Source organism: Caloenas nicobarica, chromosome 3 (assembly GCF_036013445.1).
Source record: "Caloenas nicobarica isolate bCalNic1 chromosome 3, bCalNic1.hap1, whole genome shotgun sequence".
Classification (NCBI taxonomy): domain Eukaryota; kingdom Metazoa; phylum Chordata; class Aves; order Columbiformes; family Columbidae; genus Caloenas; species Caloenas nicobarica.
In genome coordinates, this window is record NC_088247.1 from 27,741,280 (window position 1) to 27,765,295 (window position 24,016).

Here is a 24,016-nt window from a genome sequence, read left to right on the forward strand (position 1 = left end):
CATTTATTTTTTTTAATGCCACAGTGAAAAGCATTCATAGCATGGTTCAAAAGGACAAAGTTTGCATCTATGTATGAAAGCAATCAATTCATTCCACTTGTAATGAGATTTCCCCTGTCACTTCTGTTTGCTTGTTTACCTTTACAATTGCCTCCCATGCTGTTTGGAAAAAGAAGATAAACAAATGGAAAAGAATCAAAAGCAAAGCAACTCAACATGACTATGTTTAAACTCACCCATACCTGTTCTGAGTATTTACATATTTATAATATGATATTACTACAGGAATGACAATCTTCAGTGGAAGCATGTAAGCCAACAAGATAGTGAGAGCTCAACTGTGCTGTGGCTGTGCTCTTATGGTGGGCACAATTCTCAGTGGTCATGGCTATGCTCAACATGTTGAACAACACTTTCTCTGTGATTTAAATAGGAGTTTTTCAGACAACAAATATTTCAAATTTTAACTACAGTTTTGCATGCCAAATCAAAAGGAAGAAGTATGTAAAAGCCAGCATCACCTTCTGTTGTGTCTAGTGGACTCTCCATGTTCCATGATGGTGCTTGTTTTTCTGTCAGAATACTGTAGGATCTTTCTCCTGTTACAGAAAACTAAACTTCTGCTAAACCAGAAGCATTAGCTTAAGCACAGAGCTTTAAGCACTCACATTAGCCATGCTGCTCTGGAAGAATTGTAAATTTTCTTTATATCCCAAATAACATTCTGCAAAACTGCTGCAGTTACACTTAGGTATCACACAGCTCTCTGTGAAACATATTTAAGCTCTGTGGCATTTAGTGCATGATTGGAGTTGTTCATAATACTCATTTTAAGTAAGTTTCATTGTCTTTTCAAATTAATCTATCCTGTTCCCACACTGTAGGTACAGTGCATACTCAAAAAAACTGAAGTCACTCTTAACAACTGTCCCCTGAGGCTCTGGAAAGGAAGAGTCCCAATTCTCCAGTCTCTGAAATTTACCCACAGATTTCTTTTTTAAAGATATGAAAATTCTGAAAAGTAGATATACCTACCTTGACAGAGTCCGCTTCCCAGAACTGGAAACTGCCCCTCCATACGCCCAAAATTAGAGAGCTTGGCCACAATCGTTCATTGTAGAGCCAAGCATTTGCCTACTGTCATTTTGGTGCTAAAAAACCCCAAATCAGTGGATCAGTTCTTTTCAAACACTAAGTTCATAAGGGTTTATGGCAGAAACCTATTTAGTACTTTGCAGCAGAAATTCTATTTCTGCTGCTCTGATGCAGCTCAGCATCCAGCTGCACTGGACTGGAGGGGAAAAGCACATGTGCCTGCAGTCTGCCTAGGAATTATTATGGTTCATGGCATAATATAGACAGTCCTACACAAATTCTACTTTATGGAGAGAAATAACATAGATTTTTCTTGAAAATTTCTCCAGAAGGAAGACTCATTCACCAATACACTTAAACTGATTTCTTGTATGGTACAAAATAACTACAACAAGCCTCCAGACTTCAGTAACTGGTATTTAAATCAGTAAAATAATCCGGCGTAAATGAGACTAGTGGGCTTATTTTATGCCAAGAAAATTGTTTTAACCAGAGCAAGTTGCATTTACTTTAGCAATATAGGAATTCATGCTGTTATTTATGCTCACAGTCAAAGATATTTTCTTTAAGTTTTACCAGTATCTCAAGCTAGAATATCCTCTCTGAAAGGCTAATTGGAACTATTACCCATCCCATGATCATTCTCAGACTCTTTTGCTAGGAACTGGTAGAAATGATGTACACACAATAGAGAATTCCTCTTTCTCACTGTAATTGCACAGGGATATTGTTTTCTTTTGAATCAGTCATGTCTAAATTGGATTAAGATAACAGTCACTTATGAGGCCTTCTCTACAGAAGTTACTTTAATCACTGCCATATTTAATGCTATTTTACTCTAGAACTTCATTTTTTAAATCATTTTCATATGAATGAGTTTCCATGAAGTTCATACTTCAGATTACGCTCAAGGACTAAATACTCTATAAAGAGGAAAAAAATACCCTGAATTATGTTTTTGCTGACATATGAGTGAACACAATAACTGTCATTCTGGCACTATTCTTTGTGATCCAATGAAATTTAAATGATATGATAAGAGGAGTAACTGATCTCCAAATCAGAGGACTTTTTTGTGTGTGTTTAAACGTCTTTAGCTGGTGACAAGCCCTTCATACTCCCCTGTCTGGGCAATTGCTGCTCTTGGCAACAATAACCTGAGTGGGTGGCTGAGAATGGAGCTGTCAGATGCAATACTGATGCAAATTACTGGTACTCAGAAGCACATCCATTCATTCATCCAGGGAGGCATTTTTTGTCATTCCAGAAGTAGAGCCAAAGGTGATAAAATATTTTACTTGTCAATAACCAGAAATAAAATCTTTAGTGTATTCAACATCTATTAGCATAAAATACAATGCTAAATAGATAAGATAATTGAAGTGTCAATATGCCCAATGTCATAAAGAAATCTCTGAAAAAAAATGAAATACATTCTGTGTGCCTAATTTGTCTTTTTTGTGGCTTCTTCTTCAATGTTGTAATTGGAGACCTCGTAATGCAATTGTGACTGCTGATATGCACTATCAAAACTGAATAATACCAGCCATAAAATCCTGATTAGCCTTTCCCTTATTCTGGCATATTGTTTCTTTCATTATTTTAGCTGCCGAGATGAATGACAGAGGTGACAGAAAGGAAAGCAGAACAAGGCACAGCATTACGGAAGGCAATATACAGTTCAGTGAGATTAGCAGTCATTATTTCTGTGTTGACCATAATACTGATATTCTACAGACTGTAAAGTAAGATGTCACAATGCAATCAGCACTTGTTCTTTGGATCAGATACATACGAAGGTGCCTTACCTTACAAATAAGTACCTTAGTGCATCAATCAGGAAGTGATTCCAAACGCAATATTTTTCTTTTATCTATAGCGCATTTTTACACACATTTAAGCAAAATGTCCACTTTGTTATCTCTTTTAGAATTATGGTCTGAATAAATGCTCAACCTTTTCAAAAAGTCTCATCTCTAAAGAAATGATAAACAAAAGCCAAAACCTATTTATGCACGCAAATATTACAGCAGTAATCTATACAAGTTGTACTTTTTTAGGAGAAACGGACTTCTCTCAGAACAAATTAACTTCAATATGGTTTCTCTTTTAGGTTAATTATTTAAATTACAGTGGTACTGTAGTGATTGTGGTGGTCTACAATTATACGACAAGCAACCTTTGTGTAGCAGGAGAAAAATTGCACTTAAGCAATTGATGTAACTTGAAAGAAAACAAATAGGCCTTGGAGTCAGAATCTATTATAAGTCTATTAATTGAGTCATTAGTAAGTATACAGGCAATCTAAACGTAACAGCTAATGCACAAATGCATCGACGCTAATTGCAACCAGCATGCAGACACAGTACCTTTGCTTTATCCCTCATGGATCCTTTTCCCAGGATGGACATTTTTGCACCTGTTTCTTCTTGTAACCTCTTCAAGGAGTTTCCTCTCGGTCCAAGCAATTTCCCGACAAAATTGAACTAGAAAGCAAATTTAAAAAGTATTTTAGATCAAGAGGTACTTTAAAAAAAAAAGTAATAAATCTTTACAAACAAGCTGCTTAAAAAAGTTTTCTTTCCTTTAAAAAATAATAGTCGTAATTAGTTCTGAGCCTAATTCTTTGGGAAACAAATCCAGAGAACCGAAGTATCCTCTTACCCAGCACGAAAGGTAATAAAAACATTCATGGTTTATTTGAACCCCAGAAGGCTCCTCTCTGGGACAAAAAATGGCCAGCGATTGGTTAGGTTTAGCTAACAGCTAAACAAGATCTTTGCTTATCAGACAGTATAGGTGAAACCCAGAGAATGCATACATTCTTAATGCATACATTCTTTACTGAGTTAACCAGCTTTATTGGCAAAGTAATATATTCTGCAATGCTAAAGCCTTAGATGGATTTGTAAGAATTGATGGTTTACACATTGATTTTAAAGTAAGCGGTGTTTTGTGTATTGGCTTCAAATATCTGTTTTGCCAGCAATGGAACAAATCACAAACAAATAGATCACTGTAGATATTCAAGGCTATTTTCTGAGAGGATTTTAAAGAGTGCTGGGCTTTGTTTGACATGCTACTATTAGGTTGATGCAAAAGGAACTGCGTTTTTTGCATTGTTGAAATTTGCCATTTGATATTGGCATACACTCTTAAATAAATGTGGTTATGTTGTACATCATTTTAATGTGCTTTTCTTGCTTTATGGGGTTTTTTTTTGCTACTGACTTATTACTTGCTGTTTATTTTGTATTTATTTTAGACTATGGAAATGATATTAGAGACAAAAAGCACATTTGAGTGATTTTCTTATTTGAGTTCAAAATGGGTTGTAAAGCAACAGAGACAACTTGCAACATCAACAACGCATTTGGCCCAAGAACTGCTAACAAACATACAGTGCAGTGGTGGTTCAAGAAGTTTTGTGAAGGTGACGAGAGCCTTGAAGATGAGGAGCGTAGTGGCCGGCCATCGGAAGTTGACAATGACCAACTGAGAGCAATCGTGGAAGCTGATCCTCTTAGAGCTACATGAGAAGCTGCCAAAGAACGCAACATCGACCATTCAATGGTTGTTTGGCATTTTAAGCAAATTGGAAAGGTGAAAAAGCTCAATAAGTGGGTGCCTCATGAGCTGACCAGAAATCCAAAAAATTTTCTTTTTGAAGTGTCATCTTCTCTTATTCCAGACAACAATGACGAACCACTACTCAACTGGATTGTGGAACCACTACTCAACTGGATTGTGACAAAAAGTGGATTTCATATGACAATCAGCAATGACCAGCTTGGTGGTTGAACCAAGAACAACCTCCAAAGCACTTCCCAAAGCCAAACTTGCACCAAAAAAAGGTCATGGTCACTGTTTGGTGATCATCTGCTGCTGCTCTGATCCACTGCAGCTTTCTGAATCCCGGCGAAACTATTCCATCTGAGAAGTCTGCTCAGCAAATCGATGAGATGCACCACAACCTGCAACACCTGCAGCCAGCACTGGTCAACAGAAGAGACCCAATTCTTCTCCACGACAATGCCCAACAGCATGTCACACAACCAACACTTCAAAAGGGGAACAAATTGGGCTAAAAAGTTTTGCCTCATCTGCCATATTCACCTGACCTCTCACCAACCGACTACCACTTCTTCAAGCATCATGACACCTTTTTGCAGGGAAAACGCTCCCACAACCAGCAGGATGCAGAAAATGCTTTCCAAGAGTTCATCAAATTCCAATGCGTGGCAAAAATTCTATTGATTGTAATGGTTCCTACTTTGATTAATGAAGATGTGTTTGAGCCTAGTTATGATGATTTAAAATTCATGGTCCAAAATCGCAATTACTTTTGCACCAACCTGATAATATGCTTAAACACTGCACAGTTCATGTGACACATATAACGTTGTTTTTCTTCTGTATGAAGAGGAGAGATATCTACATGGAAATCAGAGAACAGAACACTAAATAAATGAGATGTGAATGTTATGTTGACACAACCTAGCAAAAAGGGGGAGTCTATTGAATAACAGTAATTTGTTTATTCTGTAATCAATAATATCTTTTTTCATGCTTTCAAAAATATTTCTAAAGCTCTATGACATGCTGTCTTCGGAAATTGACTGGGAACCATCAGTACTTGCTTAGGATGTTTCTGTTTTAAGTCTGAACAGACAGCACTCTGGCCTGGCATTCAACAAAAGAAAAAAGGTATGTAATCGTATCAGCACTGCCTTGTTTTTACTTCAGAAATAAAGAACATGAGAATAAGAAATAGCAATCAAGAATATGCTCCTGTCAAAAATACAGCTGAATGTCTAAAAAGCTGTTATAACACACCTTGTTTTGCATTACCTTCCATTTTAAAAGTGGTAAAAATGGGGAAATATCCTTGTTTTCACTTTAGCCAGCAAGAATTTAACAACACAAATGCATCAGCCATGTTAATAACAACCAAACTCAGAATCAAGGCAGATATCCCAGAACCCAAGCTGGCTTTCAGTTCAGTGTCCTAATTATAAATAATTTGCAACTTCCTTCAAATATTGGTTAAACCATCAAAGAAAATAATATGTAATCACAGGAAAAATGTAAGGTGAAATCTACTGCCACCTAAACCAAAATAACTGATTTCAGCAAGATAACATATATAGGGAGAAGTACTAAGTGGTAATGTTGCAGAAAAAAACCCAGCAAGCTTTGAAGCTCAAAACCCAAAAATTTCAAGCTTGTGTGCTTGCATTTTTTTTCCAGCTCTATCTGTTGATTTAATAAAAGTTATCATCTCTTCAGTAAATCCTACTCCATTTGGGGGCAGGATTTAGAGATAATGCCCTATCACAGCATCAACAATCCTATTTCTTGAAACTGTTGGCTTAGAAGTTGATGGCTTCAAATTGATTATTGCATTTCATAATAAAATCAACCAAACAGTGAGGAAAGAATGGCAAGGACTGAATTGAGTCTTTAATACTACACTTTGGACTTAATCTATTGATCGAAATAAGTTTTCAAAAATTATACATCTAATGTATGTGAAAGTTTATTAGAGATGGCAGAGTAAACTGCAGAGCTTTCATTCTTCTGCAGGGACCACCTCACCTGCAGAATGGCTGTTCACAAGTTACAACATCAAATCTTTCGTGCCACTTATACATCACCAGTCAGACAAGAACCATCTACTGCAGCAGCCTTCCAGTGTCTCTTAATATTAAGCAAAGCTGCCCCTCAAAAGCTGTAAGAGCTATATTGCTATGTAAGTTTGGAGGAGACTATGGAAAGGCCAGCCAAGGTTCGACTTCATTTGTTCTCTGAATGGAATAAAACTATTAAAATACACTCTATGAAGATTTATGCTGACCATTTATATTTAAGCACTTCATAAACTGTCTAATAATTACTTTGATATATTGCTCCAAAGGAACGGTATGGCCAGCATAGACTATGTACTAAGTGGATTTTAATCACTTCACAGGAAATAAGGGGCTTGGGATTTTAATTATATTGATTATGTAGCAGACAGACACTCACATTTCATCCACCTTCTCAAAAATACATATCAGGAAGCAAGCAGTTACTTACAACTGAATAACTGAATTACTCTTAATTTGGTTTTGTCTGAAGTTGCAGAAAAGCCAGTGCACTATATCGGACATTCAACCATCGTGCTCAGTCTTCCCAGCGTCAGCCCATGGCCACTGCCTACCCTCAGCACCAGCCCATAACCACAAAACTCTCCAGAGTCTGAAAGTACTGGTAGAGTAACTTTGACTCAATAACTTATGAAAAATTAAATCCTTTATGTTCACATGTAGGTAAACCCAGCACACAAGTAAGAGAAGGTTTCAGTGAGCAGCACAAATTGTTTCAGTGGGGAGGAGCCCGGCCTGACAGCTGCAAATGGGGCTAATGGAGCTGAGCAGATAGAAGGTGTTGACTTTCATCACTACCTCATTTCTTAATGCTGAGAATTGTAATCAAACACTGACCCTCACCTTGGTTATATACACAGGACTCACTTTATTTTCCACGTGATAAACTGTCCTTTGAATAAGCAGACAGCCATACAATGGTCAGTTCTCTTGTGAGACCCATCACACCAGTGGGCTGGCACTGCTGCTCTGCTCTCGCATGCCAAGGCTCACTGTGACCCTCCCAAGATTTGGGACACAGGCTGCAAGGTTCGGAGGGGTGCCGAGGGGTGTCTGGCAGGGTGTTCCCCGAAGCCGGCAGCAGCGTCGGGCTGAGGACCGTCACATACACTCGGACACCGTCCTGCCCGCCCAGCCACGTGGCACCATCGGAAGTACACCAGAAGTTATTCTACCATATAGCAGCTCTAAGTGCTCCCCATAAAAACCTCTCCTATTTAAAACTACACCTATCTTTCTCCCCTCTTCCCTTCTGCACCCAGGGCAAGAATGCTGGTAACCAATTAAGCAAAGAATCATAATTTGCTGTGATATTGCAACACAAAGCCCCAACCTGTGGTTCTTTCAAGATTAAAAACTTAATTAAATATCAGTAAGGATTTTGGCTGTCTTAGAACAGCATATAATACATATAAAAAACCCTAATATATAGTTTACAGCATTAACATTTAAGCCTCAAACTAAATACAATGATTAACAGAATATGCATGTTTACATTCAGAAGAATATTTATTTCCCTGTTTGATGTAGCTCAAATATATCCCTACTAGAACTGTAACACTTATTTTATAAACACTATTTTAATTGGGTTTTACAAGCAGAAACAAAGAATATGCTTGCCATTCAGAATACATGTTTGTGTCAGTGACTGTTTCTGTTTTATACACAGATCAGTGTTCAGAACAATAACAAAACCTAGATAAATAAGGAATGGGACAGATAAATGTTTCCAGCTGTAAGATAAAGCAGCACAAAGCCTTGAAATGGGAAAATAAATTAATTTCCTCTAGAAACAGCAAAACAGAAATACCATGGGCTTGGCAACATGAAATATGCTTGTTATTTCTTAGTATGTTTTGTTCATCATTGCTATCAGCTCCTTTGTGGGCTAGCAAAGTGTCTTTCCATTTTCAGAGCTGCTTATCCTCAGAAAAAACTTTCCTTATCCATGGAAAAAAAAAATCCTTCGAAATTCAGTCATGTGGTAAAGGAAAGGGCAGGAGACATAGATATTATTCACCCCTGAATAAAACCTTACTGATTCAGACCTCCTACAGTTTTCTTCTGGTCCTATTCTAGGACTTCTGATAGGTCATTAACTTTAGAATAACAGTTATTTTAAGAGTATCTCACCTTTCGATATGCACAAGGGACTTCCCTCCATCTTAAGGTAGTACTGGATGATTATGAAGACAAATTTTCTCAACACCTTATAAGCATGACAATGCCTGCAACAATGTACTTTAACTTTTTGTCAGTCCTGAATTGGCCAGGCAGTGGAACTAGATGATCGCTGTAGGTCCCTTCCAACTGGAACTATTCTTTCTATTCTATTTCGTTCCATCCCATCCCATCCCATCCCATCCCATTCTCTAGCTCAGCAGATACTGCAGAGTTCAAGTTTGCCTCCCTCTGTATGAAGCTGATTACTCCAATACATCTTCAATATCTAGTACATTTTTGTGTTTTGTTTTTTGTTTTTTTTTTCAAAAATGAACTTAATATTCCAAATAAGGATACAATATAATTTTTTATTACAGTGATGTGATGTTTGCTGTTTCTGGAGAAGAGTTTCTGTGAAACTTTTTGGTAGGACTGAATTTTGTAAGGCTCTGCTTCAGCAAGGCATGTGTGGTGGGCTGGCCCTGGCTGGACACCAGGTGCCCACCTAAGCTGCTCTATCACTCCCCTCCTCAGATGGACAGGGGAAAGAAAATATAATGAGAGGCTTGTGGGTTGAGATAAGGACACGGAGAGCTCGCTCACCAATTACCATCACAGGCAAAAAAGACTTGACTTGGGGAAAATCAATTGCATTTATTACCAATCAAATCAGAGTAGGGTGATGAGAAAACAAAAACTAAATATTAAAACACGTTCCCCCTAACCTTCCCTTCTTCCTGGGTTAAACTCTACCCTCAAATTCTCTACCTTCTCCCCTCCAGCAGCGCAGTGTGACAGGGAATGGGGGTTGTGGTCAGTTCATCACATGTTGTTTCTATTGCTCCTTCCTCCTCAGGAAAGGACTCCTCACACTCTTCCCTGCTCCAGCCCGGGATCCCTCCCACAGGAGACAGTCCACCATGGACTTCTCCAACATGAGTCCTTCCCACAGGCTGCAGTTCTTCATGAACTGCTCCAGCGTGGGTCCCTTTCACAGGCTGCAGTCCCTCAGGAACACACTGCTCCAGCCTGGGTCCCCCATGGGGTCACAAGTCCTGCCAGCAAACCTGCTCCAGCCTGGGTTCCTCTCTCACCAGGGCCACAGGTCCTGCCAGGACCCTGCTCCAGCGGGGCCTTCCCACGGAGTCACGGCCTCCTTTGGGCACCCACCTGCTCCTGCTTGAGTTCCTCCATGGGTGCAGGTGGGTCGCTGCTCCACCATGGACCTCCATGGGCTGCAGGGGCACAGTGGCCTCACCATGGTCTGCACCACAGGCTGCAGGAGAACCTCTGCTCCAGCTCCTGGAGCACCTCCTGCCCGCCTTCTGCACTGACCTTGCTGTCTGCAGAGCTGTTTCTCTCACATATTCTCACTCTCTTCTGACTGCGCAGTTGTTTGGGGTTTTTTTTTCCCTTCTTAACTATGTTATCCCGAAGGCGCTACCACCATCGCTGATGGGCTTGGCCTTGGCCAGTGGCAGGTCCATCTTGGAGCCAGCTGGCACTGGCTCTATCAGACGTGGGGGAAGCTTCCAGCAGCTTCTCACGGAAGCCACCCCTGTAGCCCCCCTCGCTACCAAAACCTTGTCATACAAAACCAGTACAACATGTCAGGAGACAGCAAACAGAAGCAGAAAATTAATGTGCTCCTTCAGAGAGGCTCTGGACATCCACTCCAAAGGACATGTGCTAATGCTTTCTTAAAGTATTGCACCACTGAAACTTCACTGCAGCGGTCCCAGAAGCAAAGGAGGAGGCTGTGCTTTCCCACAGAGCTCACTGGGTCTCATCTCTTCATTATGCTTTGAACAACAACCCGATGCCAGGCCGTGGCGAGAAAAATGGACTCAAAATTAAATGCTCAAAGGGAAAATATGGATTCCTGAAAACTCTAGGCTAAATTAATTTCTAGTTTAGGTCAATAGAATTACCTCAAGAATAAATTAAATCCAAGTAACAAAGAACCATTAAATCTACTGTGACTAGAAGATTTACCTAAGAAATAAAAAACTTTTATTACACATTTTTTTATCTTTAAAAGTGCTGGGAGTTCATATTTACTGTGTGCTTGAAGAAGATGCTACAATATTTGTCTGGCTACTCACTAGCTCATAGCAAGCATCTAAATCTACAGTGAAAACACATTTTTGGCATAACTCCATGAAACAGATGGTCAGCAGCTCCAGAAAAACATCTTCCAGGTAGAAGTCCACATTGAGATAGCAAAAATATCCCTCACTTTTCATTTTTAGAAGTCTTCTGTCAGAATTTGGTAAAAAGTTGTGGAATTTAAATAAAGCAGTTTCAATGAGCCTTACAACTAAAATATATTTTTTTATTAAGACAAAAGTTTTGTGTCTGATGTATCTTATTCAGTTAAACTTTCTTAACTCAGAAAAAATTGAACAGCTATTTCTCTAATACATGCAGTAACAGTGCAATTTATTATAACCTCCTTATCTGTCAGACACCCAAACATTTTATTTTGTGTTATTCTGTTTTTAACTCTGACACGAGGTAATTGAGGAAAAGCCAAGGAACCAATTAAAGTTGTGGATCTATATTAAATCTGCAATTAAGAAGTTTAAGGGTTTTATTATTTTAATTGCAGAGATATCCAGAGAGACTCCTCATCAATGCTCTGCATAGACATGCAGGAGGAGTTGTCAAGTGTATTAAAAAATCAAAAAGGTCTTGTTGAATGTATGTGGCTACTATTGCTTATTTGGATGGTCAGAGAGTGACTGTAGAACTTACTGCCGTTAAAATCACTGGGCTCGGTTATGAAAGTAGGTATTATTCGAGGTAAGTGGAGCAGGACCAGGTTCTGCTGGCAGGAGGGCCACACCGGAGCCTGCTTTCTCAACTCAGAAATGGGAAAGAGGATCCTAGCGTTCCATTTTCTGCTTGTTTTTTTTTTTTTCCTTTCTTACAATTCTTCTGCAACTTGGAATACACTGCTTTTTCCTAAGCTTATCCCTGTGTGTCCAGCCCAGCTGGGTGGCGAGGGAGGCTGAGGGCAGGCAGCAATGGCTCTCAGGCTGTTTTGCCCAGGCTGGGGAGGTTGGAGCTGTGAGTGAACCTGTCCCAGATCAGGTCCACAAACGGTCAGGATGTTCCTTGAGGGCTGACTGCTCTTTAATGAAAACCTCTGTTTTAAAAAACTGCAGAGTTTGCTGAGCTAACAATGATTTCAACCTTGTATTTAAGTCATACGCTATTGAATAAAGGGCAAGGACCCTCTTTAGGACAAAAAGCCACCTGTCTTTTAACATTGATCCTAGGCAAGACTGAAGTAGTCAACTTTTACTATATAGAAACAAATAAAAGAGAAGGTAAGTAATAAAGAGTTCTTGGAATTGTGTATCTAAGACTGGCTCATTTGAAGGACGTTATCTAAAATTATATTTCTACGAATGCTAACAATTCACCCTGCAGAAGTGCATCACTAAGCTTTTTTCAAAGTGCACAATTAAATAAGTTTATATTGAGCATATGCACAGGTATGGAAATAGGTACTAAGACTACAACACCTAAAAGAACAATCAACATTTGGCTAATTGGGCTTATTACTCCCACAGATACACAATTTATTGGTCACAGTAATAAACACCATCTGCTCTTTGCAAACTGGCAGCAACCTACCAACTTTTTTCTAACTTGAAGAGTTTGGAAAGTAAAAAGAAGACGCAAAGGAGTTATAATACAGTGGGATTTCGAAGCACATCCTCTCACTCTTACTGAGCTGAATAAGACTTGAAATTAGGTGAAAGATTTCTCTTTGCCAGATGCCATATTTGCAAAGTTAAGTTCAAAGTCAACAACAACAAGGATAAGTTAGTATTGAATACCCGACCACAAAACTAATATATTTTTCCCATATATGATAGTGATACTGGACTAGTAAAAATGTAGCATGAAACTCAAATTTCTTTTCAGTCAAAGAAGCCATAACAACAGTTAATTCAGACACAATACTGATTTAACATATATGCATATAGTATCTAATTTTGTAGACAGCATGATATTAAATCACAAATGGTTTATGTTAATCTAATTTAAGACTCTGTAAGTGAACTTGATTTTGCCTTTCATTATTAATTATACTTATAGCAGCATTCATAAATCAATTTACATACACTGAGCACTATAAAAACATTAATTTTATTCTCAAGTCACGTTCACAATCAAAGCAAAGCATTACTTTAAATGGATTGACATATACAAATTCACATAGATCCATGGAAATTAAATCAGCCTGTGAAAGCACTCAAAACCATTTTACAAAAATCTGGTTCTTTCTCCCTCTTCTCCCTATATTTTCTATACCTTTTTTTTTTTTTTTCTTTATTACTAAGGACAAATGCATGAAAATACAATCTTTCTTCCTTGGAGCTCATTACCTTTTCCTTTTTCTATTCTTAGAGGGGAAAACCAAGTATCTTTTGACATTTTTTAATGAGGACTTAGCTGATCTGAAGTGTTAATGCAATATAATATTTTAACAGGAGCAAGGCATTCCAGAACAACATTGACAAGGAGAAAACAGTTAAGTAATACTGTGTTAACTCAAATACCTGAATTTGTGCTGAACTCTGTTCCCAAGGTGTTCATGGAGGGCATCCATCTGATTCACACTTAAATGCCAACTACGCTTCAAGTGAAAATTGTACAAATTTAAGACAACAGACACTGTCCTCTACTTGTCCGACAGAATACAAAATCAGACAACGTGGAATAAATACTGTTGGATATATTGCAACTGCTCATGAGCTTATTCTCAAAAGCCACAGACTGCAGCACTCTGTTCCAAGAGTAGACTGCACACCAACTGAACAGACTCTTAGTTTTTTTGCTCACCGTGATGAGCCTATGGAAGGAAAATATCGAGCGTTAACTCAACACCTGGCACAGATGGCTTCCCAGTGGTTTCCACAGGAAACATACCGTGTATATAAAGATCCCCCCATTCTCCTACCGCATATATAAAGATCCCCCATTCTCCACAGTAAAACTACCCTGCCTTCCTCTACAGTGTGCAAACCAGAGGGTCCGCAGAGCCTCCTCCTCCACAGTACACAGGGCTAATTGCAGTAGTAGTAACCAATGCAAGCTGATCCCTGAATTTACATTTCTTTGTACACTGCTGATTGTGACATCTAGCTTAACATATATAGAGTAATCACTCTACAATTTGATATAAATGTAACAGATTTGCTAACTGTGAAGAATCAATCACTGTGTTAAATATAGGGAATGTGATTTTTTTTTCCCATTATCGGTATTTGTCAATGTTTATAATTTGCCAAGTTGATAGCTCATAGTACTCACTAATTGCCATTTGGAATACTGACTCGGTTTCGCCACAAAACTATAGTTTTATAACATTTGATTGTCAAAAACATCTAAAAACCTGAGACTAATTTGTAATGCTTTACTGATGGCATCCCTTTGCAATCAGCACACTGTGCTTGAGACTTAGTTAATGTAAGAGAGAAAGAAAGTACTTTCAGGACAACACTTTGAAAGAAGAACACACCATATTGTATGTGACAAATGAGCTGGCGAGCATGAGCTGGAGGGCCCAAGTGCCTTTGAATAACACAGGCAGTAATATCTAACAGTATCCAGGAAAGGAGTCTTTCCACTGCAATACAGCAACTGTGAACAAAACTGTGGCTGGCATGTGCCTACTTGGTAAAATATGAAATGACCTGCTCATTTGTTTCACTTGCACTGTTTTTCTTGTCTCCACACCCCAAGCTGAGATCTGATTCTCACTTAAAATAATATTGAATTATCCTATAACACAAGATTATGAAATACCTTGGGTATATTTAATAACTATCCGGTTTTAACTCCATATTTATTCCATTGTATAATAATTACCCTGCTTCAGCGCATCTGTGGTCTTCAAGATGGATGAACGTGTTTGCAAAATATATATTAAATATATCAACCAACGGAAACAAAGATCAGTGAATATTTTCCATCCACCTTGTCAAGCCAGTATGTCCCCAGCCCCAGCTGTTCAAAGGAGCCAGGAGTGTTCTCCTGGAAGGGCTGAAGTGACAGAATTAGCCATACCAAAGTAATTACCATGGTATCTAGGAAGATGGTTCAGGCTTTGAAGCTCACTTACATGTCCTGACCCAGCTGGGTGGCTGGTGTCTATGTCTGCTGAATTTCCAGCACATTAGTCCCATTCAACGCTGTTGTCTGCCTTGAGGTTCAGTCACTCAGTGGAGGCTGCTGTAAATCTCCAGTTTGCTGCCTCATTCATCTCATTAACTGCATGAACTTGGGTATCTCACACAAATCTGTGAAATTCATAAATTCCAGGCCTGGGGCTAGGTGTTCAATGCCTAGATCCTTCACAGCCAGAAGAGCAACATCTACTCTTCCCGCATTCAATTTCCTAATTGGAATCATAACTGATGAAATGTTTTGAATTCCAGCCCTCAAGCATTTACACCCCGAGTGATCCCTTATATTTGTCTGTCTGCAAATGCTGTAGTCACTGAAATGAACTAAAAAACCCCACAACAGCCATGACAAAAAATACATTTGAAACAATAGAGGAAATTAACTTTCAACAGCCACTGGGGGAAAATGTAAGCGTAACTCTACATGTAACTTTATATTCTGCGGAAATCTCAAAAGTCCTTTGAAGTTCTTAATTTAATAAAGACCATAAATGTCTTAAATCATTTAGATTATAGTAAAGCAGAGGAAACAAACTGATACATTCTTAAAGGTAAAAACTAAGGATTTGTTTCACACATGTAAGTTTCTGGGAGTGTTTTCTGACTGTAAATTTATTTACACAACAATCCTATTCATCTTAAAATTGAATACATCTGTAAATAATATTGCACCAAAATAAGAGCAGATCAGGGCACTACAACCTGCAACAACAAAATCAGTAGGCAACTGCTGATTGATGTGACCTTCTCCATTTAGAACTCTATATGATTCAAATGGTACATATTTTCATCATTAGATTAAGATGAAAAACTGCCTTATGGAAAGATTTTAGTTAAAAGCAGTACGTAGCTTTAACTTTCATTTAAAGCATCTACATTCATAGATATTTGCCTTATATGACAACTTCCATCTTTGCTAGGTCTTTTCTTATGACATGTAACATCCTGTGTTTTGTGTTTTGAAACAGATATTTCTGAATGTATTTTAAAAGCATAATTTCCAGATTAAGGTTTGTCAAATGCTTGTAGATGTAGAACACAGACATTGCATGTTGTCTGGTTGTTCTTAGGCTTGTCCATCCCACACTTTGAATAACAGAATGTAGCTTTTTCGTCAATCTTTAGCAAATACAAAACAAAGGAACTCCAAGCACGCCAGCAAACACAGATGCCCAAATCCTAAAGGGGCTTTTATCTGGTGAATTCCAGCGTGACAGCAATCAAGCCTGGTGAGCCTAGAACTTTAGTATTCTTTAAGAAATATCGCAGAATATTTATCACATGAAAGTTTCTGATTTAGTATATCCACACAGAAAAAGTACTATGAGAAGAAAAATGAAAGGATGGGAAAAATGACGGTGAAAAATAACAGCAACGAATCAGGAAAATGATTGTTCTGTGAAAATCTTATTTCCAAACCATGGAAGTATGAAGGAAAAACAAACAAACAAAACCTAAAAAAGCCAACAACAACGGAAAGATGTTATCTTGGACGTCCATCTACAGGCTACAGTGGGAAAGAGGACAAATTGTACAAATTGTACAACATGCCATGTTCCAGCTACCATGACATGGACAGAGACCTGTCCTGGTGGCTCCGAATAGAACATGTGTCCTGCGGACCTCACAAGAAGTCTGTGTGGACACCAATGACATACTAGTGGCAGCGATTTGCAGCCTTTACATTAAAAAAAAAAACAAACCCAAACCTGAGGAATGCTGGAGAGAACTTCTGGAGGCCAAACGTAGGTTGTTTGGGAGCTGAAAGCTGGGACCTGCACAGCAGCACTCTGCAGCATTCTCATTACACTGTGTGCAGATTCAGAGAGAAGGGGACATGCCAAAGCAGAACTGCTGTCACGGGCTGAAATAATGGTGCTAGGAGGAAGAACTGAGATCCACCTGGAACTGAGGACACATCTAGGATAGGGAGAATCTCTACAAAAGCAAAAAACCTCATTTGAAGCATAAAGGATCAAGCAAACAATTTAGAGAAACTATAAAAATTAAAAATAAAATATTTTCCAAAGACTTGGAAGCCAGACAGAGAGCTGCTAGGGCTAACAGCTGTTCAGGCTATAAAAGGAATATTCAGGAAAGATGAGGTCAGAACACAGAAATGAAATGTTTTTTCTCAGTCTGGGTTCATAATGGAGGAAACCGTGACAGGTGGTTGAGAGGAAGGTAGTGCAAGAAAAAAATTTCTAAGAATTTCCAATTAAATTACTAAAAATCCAAATAAACTAAATCAGTGAATAGAAAATAAATGCATTAGAGAGGTGACAAGCTGACATGGCTATTTTAAAGCAATCTATCAGTGTTCTCCAAAGAACAAACATGGAAGAGACAGTAAGCTGATACCATACACCTGATTTCCAAAAGACATTCATTTCACAAGGTCCTTTAACAAAGGCTCTTCAGGAAACCAGGCTGATATGGGATTAGAAGGAAGACCCTCTCATAGATCAAAAAAGAAATGTTTAAAGGATAGGAAAAATTTGGAGTAAGTGGTCAGTATAGACACTGGGAGGAAGTCATTAGTCGAATCCTGAAGGGGCCCAGTGAGAGACTTGAGCTGGAGAAAAAAGTGAACGTCGAGAAGACAAACTGTATTGATGATGCTAAGGTAAGTCAGGGCTCTGAAGGCAGGACTGGCTATACAGAGCTGCATGTTATGATACTTGGTGATAAAATGACACCTGAAATTCAGCGTAAATAAGTGTAAAACACATTGAAAAACATCCCACCTTTATATTTATAAATCATGTGCTGATTCTAACTTCTCAGCAATTATATTAGGAAAAATAACAGGTAACTCAGTGCACAGTAGTAGTAAAAAAAGCAAATTGTATGTGCTATATTACGAATTATCAGGGAAGGAGTAAAGGAAAAAACAGAGAATAGCATTATAAATTATAAATTGATAATACCACGCCACCTTGAAGACTTTACAGTTATGGTCACCCGATTTTAGAAAGGCCACAGTAGGACTGGGCAATTTGGCCAAAAAACTACATTTCTGTATAAATGGTGACTAAATAGGAATCACTGAGTAAGTCCTGTTCTTCATTTTGGAAAACACAATGGAGAACTACAACAGATCCCTAAAACCATGAGGACCAGGAAGAAGGTCAGGTGGACATGATCTCCCCCCCTTTAATTTAAATCACATTCTATTTTCATCAGGTGTATGGTCACCAAATGTTACTGTGCAAAATTCACTAGAAACAAGAAAAGCAAAACCATTTCCTTCATATTGTATTTTACTGCAAAAGTAATTATGTTTTTATGCAATAGTTGACTTCGAGATGTGACAGGATATTCTCTTTCTGTACTTTAGGCATATATATGGAAATCTATTTTAGTCCAAACATAATGGTCTTAAACAGATACAGTAAAAAAATATGTACTTGGAGTATGCTTTGATCAAATATTAGTCTCTAAAGATGCAACTTTTTGACAGTTTGGTGGAGTTGTATCTACAAGATTTTGTTGATATGCAAAGACAGCATTTTGCAACAGTGAGGGCAAATAAATAAATTACATTCTTCATTTAAAAAAATTACCAGCCCTGACAAATGAATTACATCCATCTATGGCAGGATGTTTCCTGCCACTATTCAGTAGGAGCTGTCCATGTGTATTTTTCATTTCATGCAGATAAAATGTGACAAATAAATGGATTCCTTGCATTTCTTCATATATAACTAGGGTGAAGACCTAATCCCACTTCCCTATTTGTTTTCAGAATTAGCATATTTTTCTGAATAACAAATGATGTAATGTAACTAATATGGATGTAACTGTGTCACAGAATTATTGGTCAACACTCAGATTCTTATACAACTCCCACAGCCTTATTGCTCTGCTTCAGATGGAAAAAACGAGAGTGAAGAATGGGTTTCTCCCTGGTTTTTCTTACTGATTTACTAAAAATTCAATGATTAGTTGGTCTGATATATACTTTATAAGAATTAATCTAAAAAAAAAAAATTACTATCCATCTCTTGTAAATATGATTTTCAAAGATAGCAGTTTATAGCCTTGCCATGTAGACAAAGAATTAATAGCTAAACCAAAACAAATATATTTGGGAACTAGCCTTTTCAAGTAGTAACATTAACTAAAATTCCGTATTTTTACTTTGTCATTTATGATATGACAGAATTCACCATGATAGAGTAAAGAAGTGAAAATGTAAGGTTTATCTGTCAAATAGATTTATTTAAGATTTATTTTATCTTTATAAAGTTTTGGAGCAATTCTAACCCATAGGCATGAGGTAGCTGGCGAACTCCTTAATAATTATTTTTGAGAGGTAGTTACAATGTGATGAAGAACTGGTTATTACTAACATTGAAAAAATCAAATTGGTTTATATAAAATTATAGGATATGAGCAATGAGTCAAAAAGAAAATGACTCAGAGATGTTTACAGCACAGGATACATGGCAAGTCTTAAGAAACATGACAAAAATAGCATTTCACTATCACAATTACTCTTAATTTGCACTATCTGAGTGTACTGTATATTTGGACAAAAATATAGGTCATTGAAGGAAATTAATCAAACGTTCAACGTAGTCAGTTTCTCCTTGTTTTTATGTAAATAGTTTTAAAGTGCTCTGATGTAAACTGCTAAATGACAGCTTTCAGAGCTAATCGATATTTTTCGTTTTATACTAAAATAAATTTTTTAAATGCCATTTTCAGTAGACCCATATGTATACAAACAAGTCTGTGTATCTTAAATGAACCCCATCAAATATATTTTACTGTAATTTCTCAATTCTTTATGAGCAGAGCACAGCTCCCATTGACCTGAAGGCTACAGGTAATCAATGTGCCAGTGTCTCCGAGCAAAATTTAGTACAGCGTATCTGAAAACAAATACTGTAAATCAAGCACTAAGCAGAAACAATATTTTATTAGGAGCTATAAATATCTTCCCATTCTATACAAAATGGTTCCCTATAACTGAGATTTCCCTGTACTTCTGGAAAATGCAAGACAGAAAAAAATGTACCAGTTAAAAATATATTGGGTATGTTTCTCCTTTCAAGCAGTTTCTTTCTTAACTCTTTGTCTTAGCCTCTATCATTAGCAATTCTATTATGTTTACCTAATTACTACGAATCCTTACTTAGTTGAAGTGACTGTACACAGCCAATCAGATCAGTTTCCTTTTACTTGCAACTGCAATTTCAATCCCATTTTTGCATTAAAAATAAACCCCACTACATATTAAAATTATTAAAATAGAACACTGTTTAGGACAAACTTCAGGAATAAAGACTCTGTTCTAGCCTTGCCAAACAATCAACTTCTATTTAATTTCATTAATTCCATTTTGGCACAACCCAAATTAGTTCATGTAAATGTATACAAGGAAGCTAAAAATTGCCAAAAGTTAGTGGGCTGTATTATACCAGGGAGCAGTGTCCCAAAGCAAATTGCGTAAGAACTGTAAACTGGAGAATTTCAACTTCAAGCTGAGTAAAATATACATTATACAGTGTCTCATGTGCAACACGGGACTGTTTTCTATGTTTCAGAGATTAATGTTGATGAGTTCTGGTTAATTTCATTCAAAATAATTGCAATGTAATGACCATATTGTGATTTGTATTATGTGTCTGCATAGATTTTAAAAACCCGTGTTTACATCTCTCCGCACTAGAGCAAGCGGGCAGAGCCCTGCTCTCGGTCCCACAGTCAAGCAGTTCTTGCTTCTGCCTTGGCTGGACTTTTGAGGTCATTAAACCACTGAGCAGACGAGGATGCGCGGGCTGCATATTTGCACGTACACAGTGCCAGGAGACAAACACAGCGCTGCACTTGGGCATCGGTGCTGCGAACATCATGCCACTGACCAGGCAAGGCTTTGGACCAGTCAACGAGCCCTCTCCCAAGCAATCTCCAATCAGCCCTTGGGAATTAATTGGGCCAGGCACGATTTCTGATATGCAATCTTTATGAAGTCATCTTTTTACAGAGGATTGGAGATTTAATGCAAAGGACATGGCTAGACCATAACAGCTGCTCACAGAGCCTAAAAGGCACTGGTGGTGCTTAATTTGCCAGTGTAGATGCAGCCACGCACACTGTGGTTACAGTTGAAACCCAAGAGTAAAATATTTATTGTTTCTGCTGTACTAAAGTCTCATCCTGATTAATGTTATAAGACTCTTAAAACCCTGGGACATCTTTGCATTAAAATAGAATTTCCTATACACAAAGCCATTCAATGTTTAAAGTACTACATGTAAATATTAATAACTTAAATCTCTTTCCCTGTAAGGCTGAGACAAGATTATCGATTACTATTATACCCCTACAAGAGAAAAGGCATGAACTCACTCCTTATCCTAAAGCACTTTTCAAAAACTCTAAGACAGGAAGCATAAAATTCCAGATAAATCTAATTAAAATGTTTTGAAGGAGAACAAAACATGACTTTCCCCTTTCTACCCAGCTAAGTAAACCATCATGTTACTGTGAGCTGTAGCAGTAAACTGAAAAAACAACTTGGAGTGCATCACCCAATCTAAGGAGTTTTGTCAAATCACATTTTGCAACACCTGAGTAATAAAGTACACTGTCTCACTAAAAATGTGCATTATGTGAAATGAAAAATATGCAGTTCAGTACAAAACACAAATAAAGGCAGAGATTAATAGTTCTGTGGATCAAGTGAATGTTAATTCATGCATTTCGTAAAAAAAAAAAGTAACATTTCACAATGTCTGAATGATGCATCATGGAAACATATTTAAACTATTAGAAATATTTTAAATAACCTAATATGAATATTTGAATGATTCAGGAAAACTGTGGATGAGTGTATTTTGCCCTTCTGGATGTGCTGGGTGTAGGCACTCTCAAGAGGCTAATGCAGAAATATTAGAAACTACAGTATGGGAGACGAAGTTTGTTGTCATGTACTACATGCAGGTCAAGAGTTAAGGAAGACAATAACTTGAATAGGTGGACGGCCCCATGCCAACATTGAGTGTTTTGCTACAGATTTTGTGTTGTACAAATCTCTTAGGCAAGGAATCACAGAATCACAGAATGGCTGGGGTTGGAAGAGACCTCTGGAGATCATCCAGTCCAACCCACCTGCCAAAGCAGGTTCACCCAGAGCAGATCGCACAGGAATGTGTCCAGGTGGGTTTTGAATGTCTCCAGAGAAGGAGACTCCACAACCTCTCTGGGCAGCCTGTTCCAGTGCTCAGGCACCCTCAAAGTAAGGAAGTTTCTCCTCATATTCAGATGGAACCTCCTGTGCTTCAGTCTGTGCCCATTGCCCCTCATCCTATTGCTGGGCACCACTGAAAAGAGCTTTAGTTTAGTCTGGAGTTCCAAGGGAACACAGAGAAATTCTGGCTGTGTCAGGATAGCTGTGGGAAGTGCCTCAGCTATGGAGATTATGGCTTTTGCTGTTATAAACCCACAACAGATAATTGTGGGAAGCATATAGATAAATGGGAAGGCTGAAAGCCATAGGCAAACAATACAGAAAGAAGACTCCTGGGAACAGCATCCTGCCAGCAGGCTGCAGGTGGAGGGTAAACCCAGCACCCACGAAGGTGGCGTAGGTACCACCCATGGAGATGGCATAGGTACCAGCCATGAAGCTGGTGTAGGTAGGTCAGGCTGGCCCTGGTGTCACCCAGGTGACAAAAGCCTTCACTGCAGAGAGGGCTGCCCAGCCACACACCTGAGCGTGGGGACACCTCACAACTCAGGATCACTTGCTGTAATCACATCTTCTCCTTATTTAAAACCCAGTACAAACAACTGTTGGATGCCCTTGTGGAAGGTGCTAGTTAGAAGACTGAGGTTTTGTTTAAATAGTGGTATTAAAAAATTTATTTAAAAAAATTTATAAAGTGGAGTAGTTAAACTGCATTTAGATCTTGTTTGGGCATATTTACTCAAAATTGATGTGGTATTAATTCGAAATAATCTCTGAACCAAATTAATAGAGAGGACAAGAAAATTCATTGCACTTAATTTTCCTAGGAATCCCACGGTAACCATGCCCCTTTCATGCCAAAAAGTGTAGAAGACTTAATCTTCCATCTTCTTTTTTTCTACACAGGGACATCAAACACCTTATAAACCCTTCCTGACACTGAAATTAAAGCTGTCTTATATCCCTGTTGAGAGGAGTTGATTATTTTGCAGTACTGAGAAATAAATTAACAGTGTTATTTTGAAGACAAAATACAACTTTCCACTGCAGCTAAATAGGATTTTTTTCAGCCAGATGGCATAGGTTTTAGAAAGTTATGCTGTGTAACAGAAAATATGTGGAAAAAAATAATTACAGCAATCACTGCTGCATCAACTGTAGTGTTAGTCAGATTCTTTAACATTTATTTCATATTCACCATATTAACCTCTCCCCAATACAGAAGCATCACATATTTTGTTTAAGTAACAAATACCTATTACTTCAGTGAAACAACATAATTATTGAGACAAAGACACTTCAACATAAGGCAAACACAGTGTGAGGATATCAAACAACATTAACACAATGTTTAGGAAGAAAGAATTATTTTCAGTAAACAGTCTTAATGATTGAGCATAGAGAACTACAGCTATGATGCCTTAGGCTCAAAAAATACACCATCTCTATTGCAAACAGCACATATGACACTAAGAAACTGATTACCTGTATTGCACTCCTTAAAGAGCATGGTTTTCATTACCAAGCAAATTATTACGAATGACTTCTGTCTTTCACTTCTGTATCTTCTAACCTAGGCAGGTTCTGTGAGAACAACATTTGGCTCTGATTTCCATGTCTGGTACACCCTGCACAAATCTCTGGTCCTCAACAAATTCCCGTATCTCAAAAGTATTTCTGACAATTGGCTTCATTCAGAGCAT

At 38.0% G+C, this 24,016-nt stretch overlaps 1 protein-coding gene across 2 annotated transcripts in view; it reads right to left on the bottom strand.

Moving 5' to 3' along the window:
- Positions 1-24,016, bottom strand: part of KHDRBS2 (KH RNA binding domain containing, signal transduction associated 2) — a 347,124-nt gene that overhangs the window by 201,466 nt on the left and 121,642 nt on the right. For both annotated transcript variants that reach the window (XM_065631960.1, XM_065631961.1), the window contains exon 3: positions 3,465-3,581. In XM_065631960.1, the coding sequence (XP_065488032.1) occupies positions 3,465-3,581 (117 nt within the window). The remainder of the gene's footprint in view (positions 1-3,464; positions 3,582-24,016) is intronic.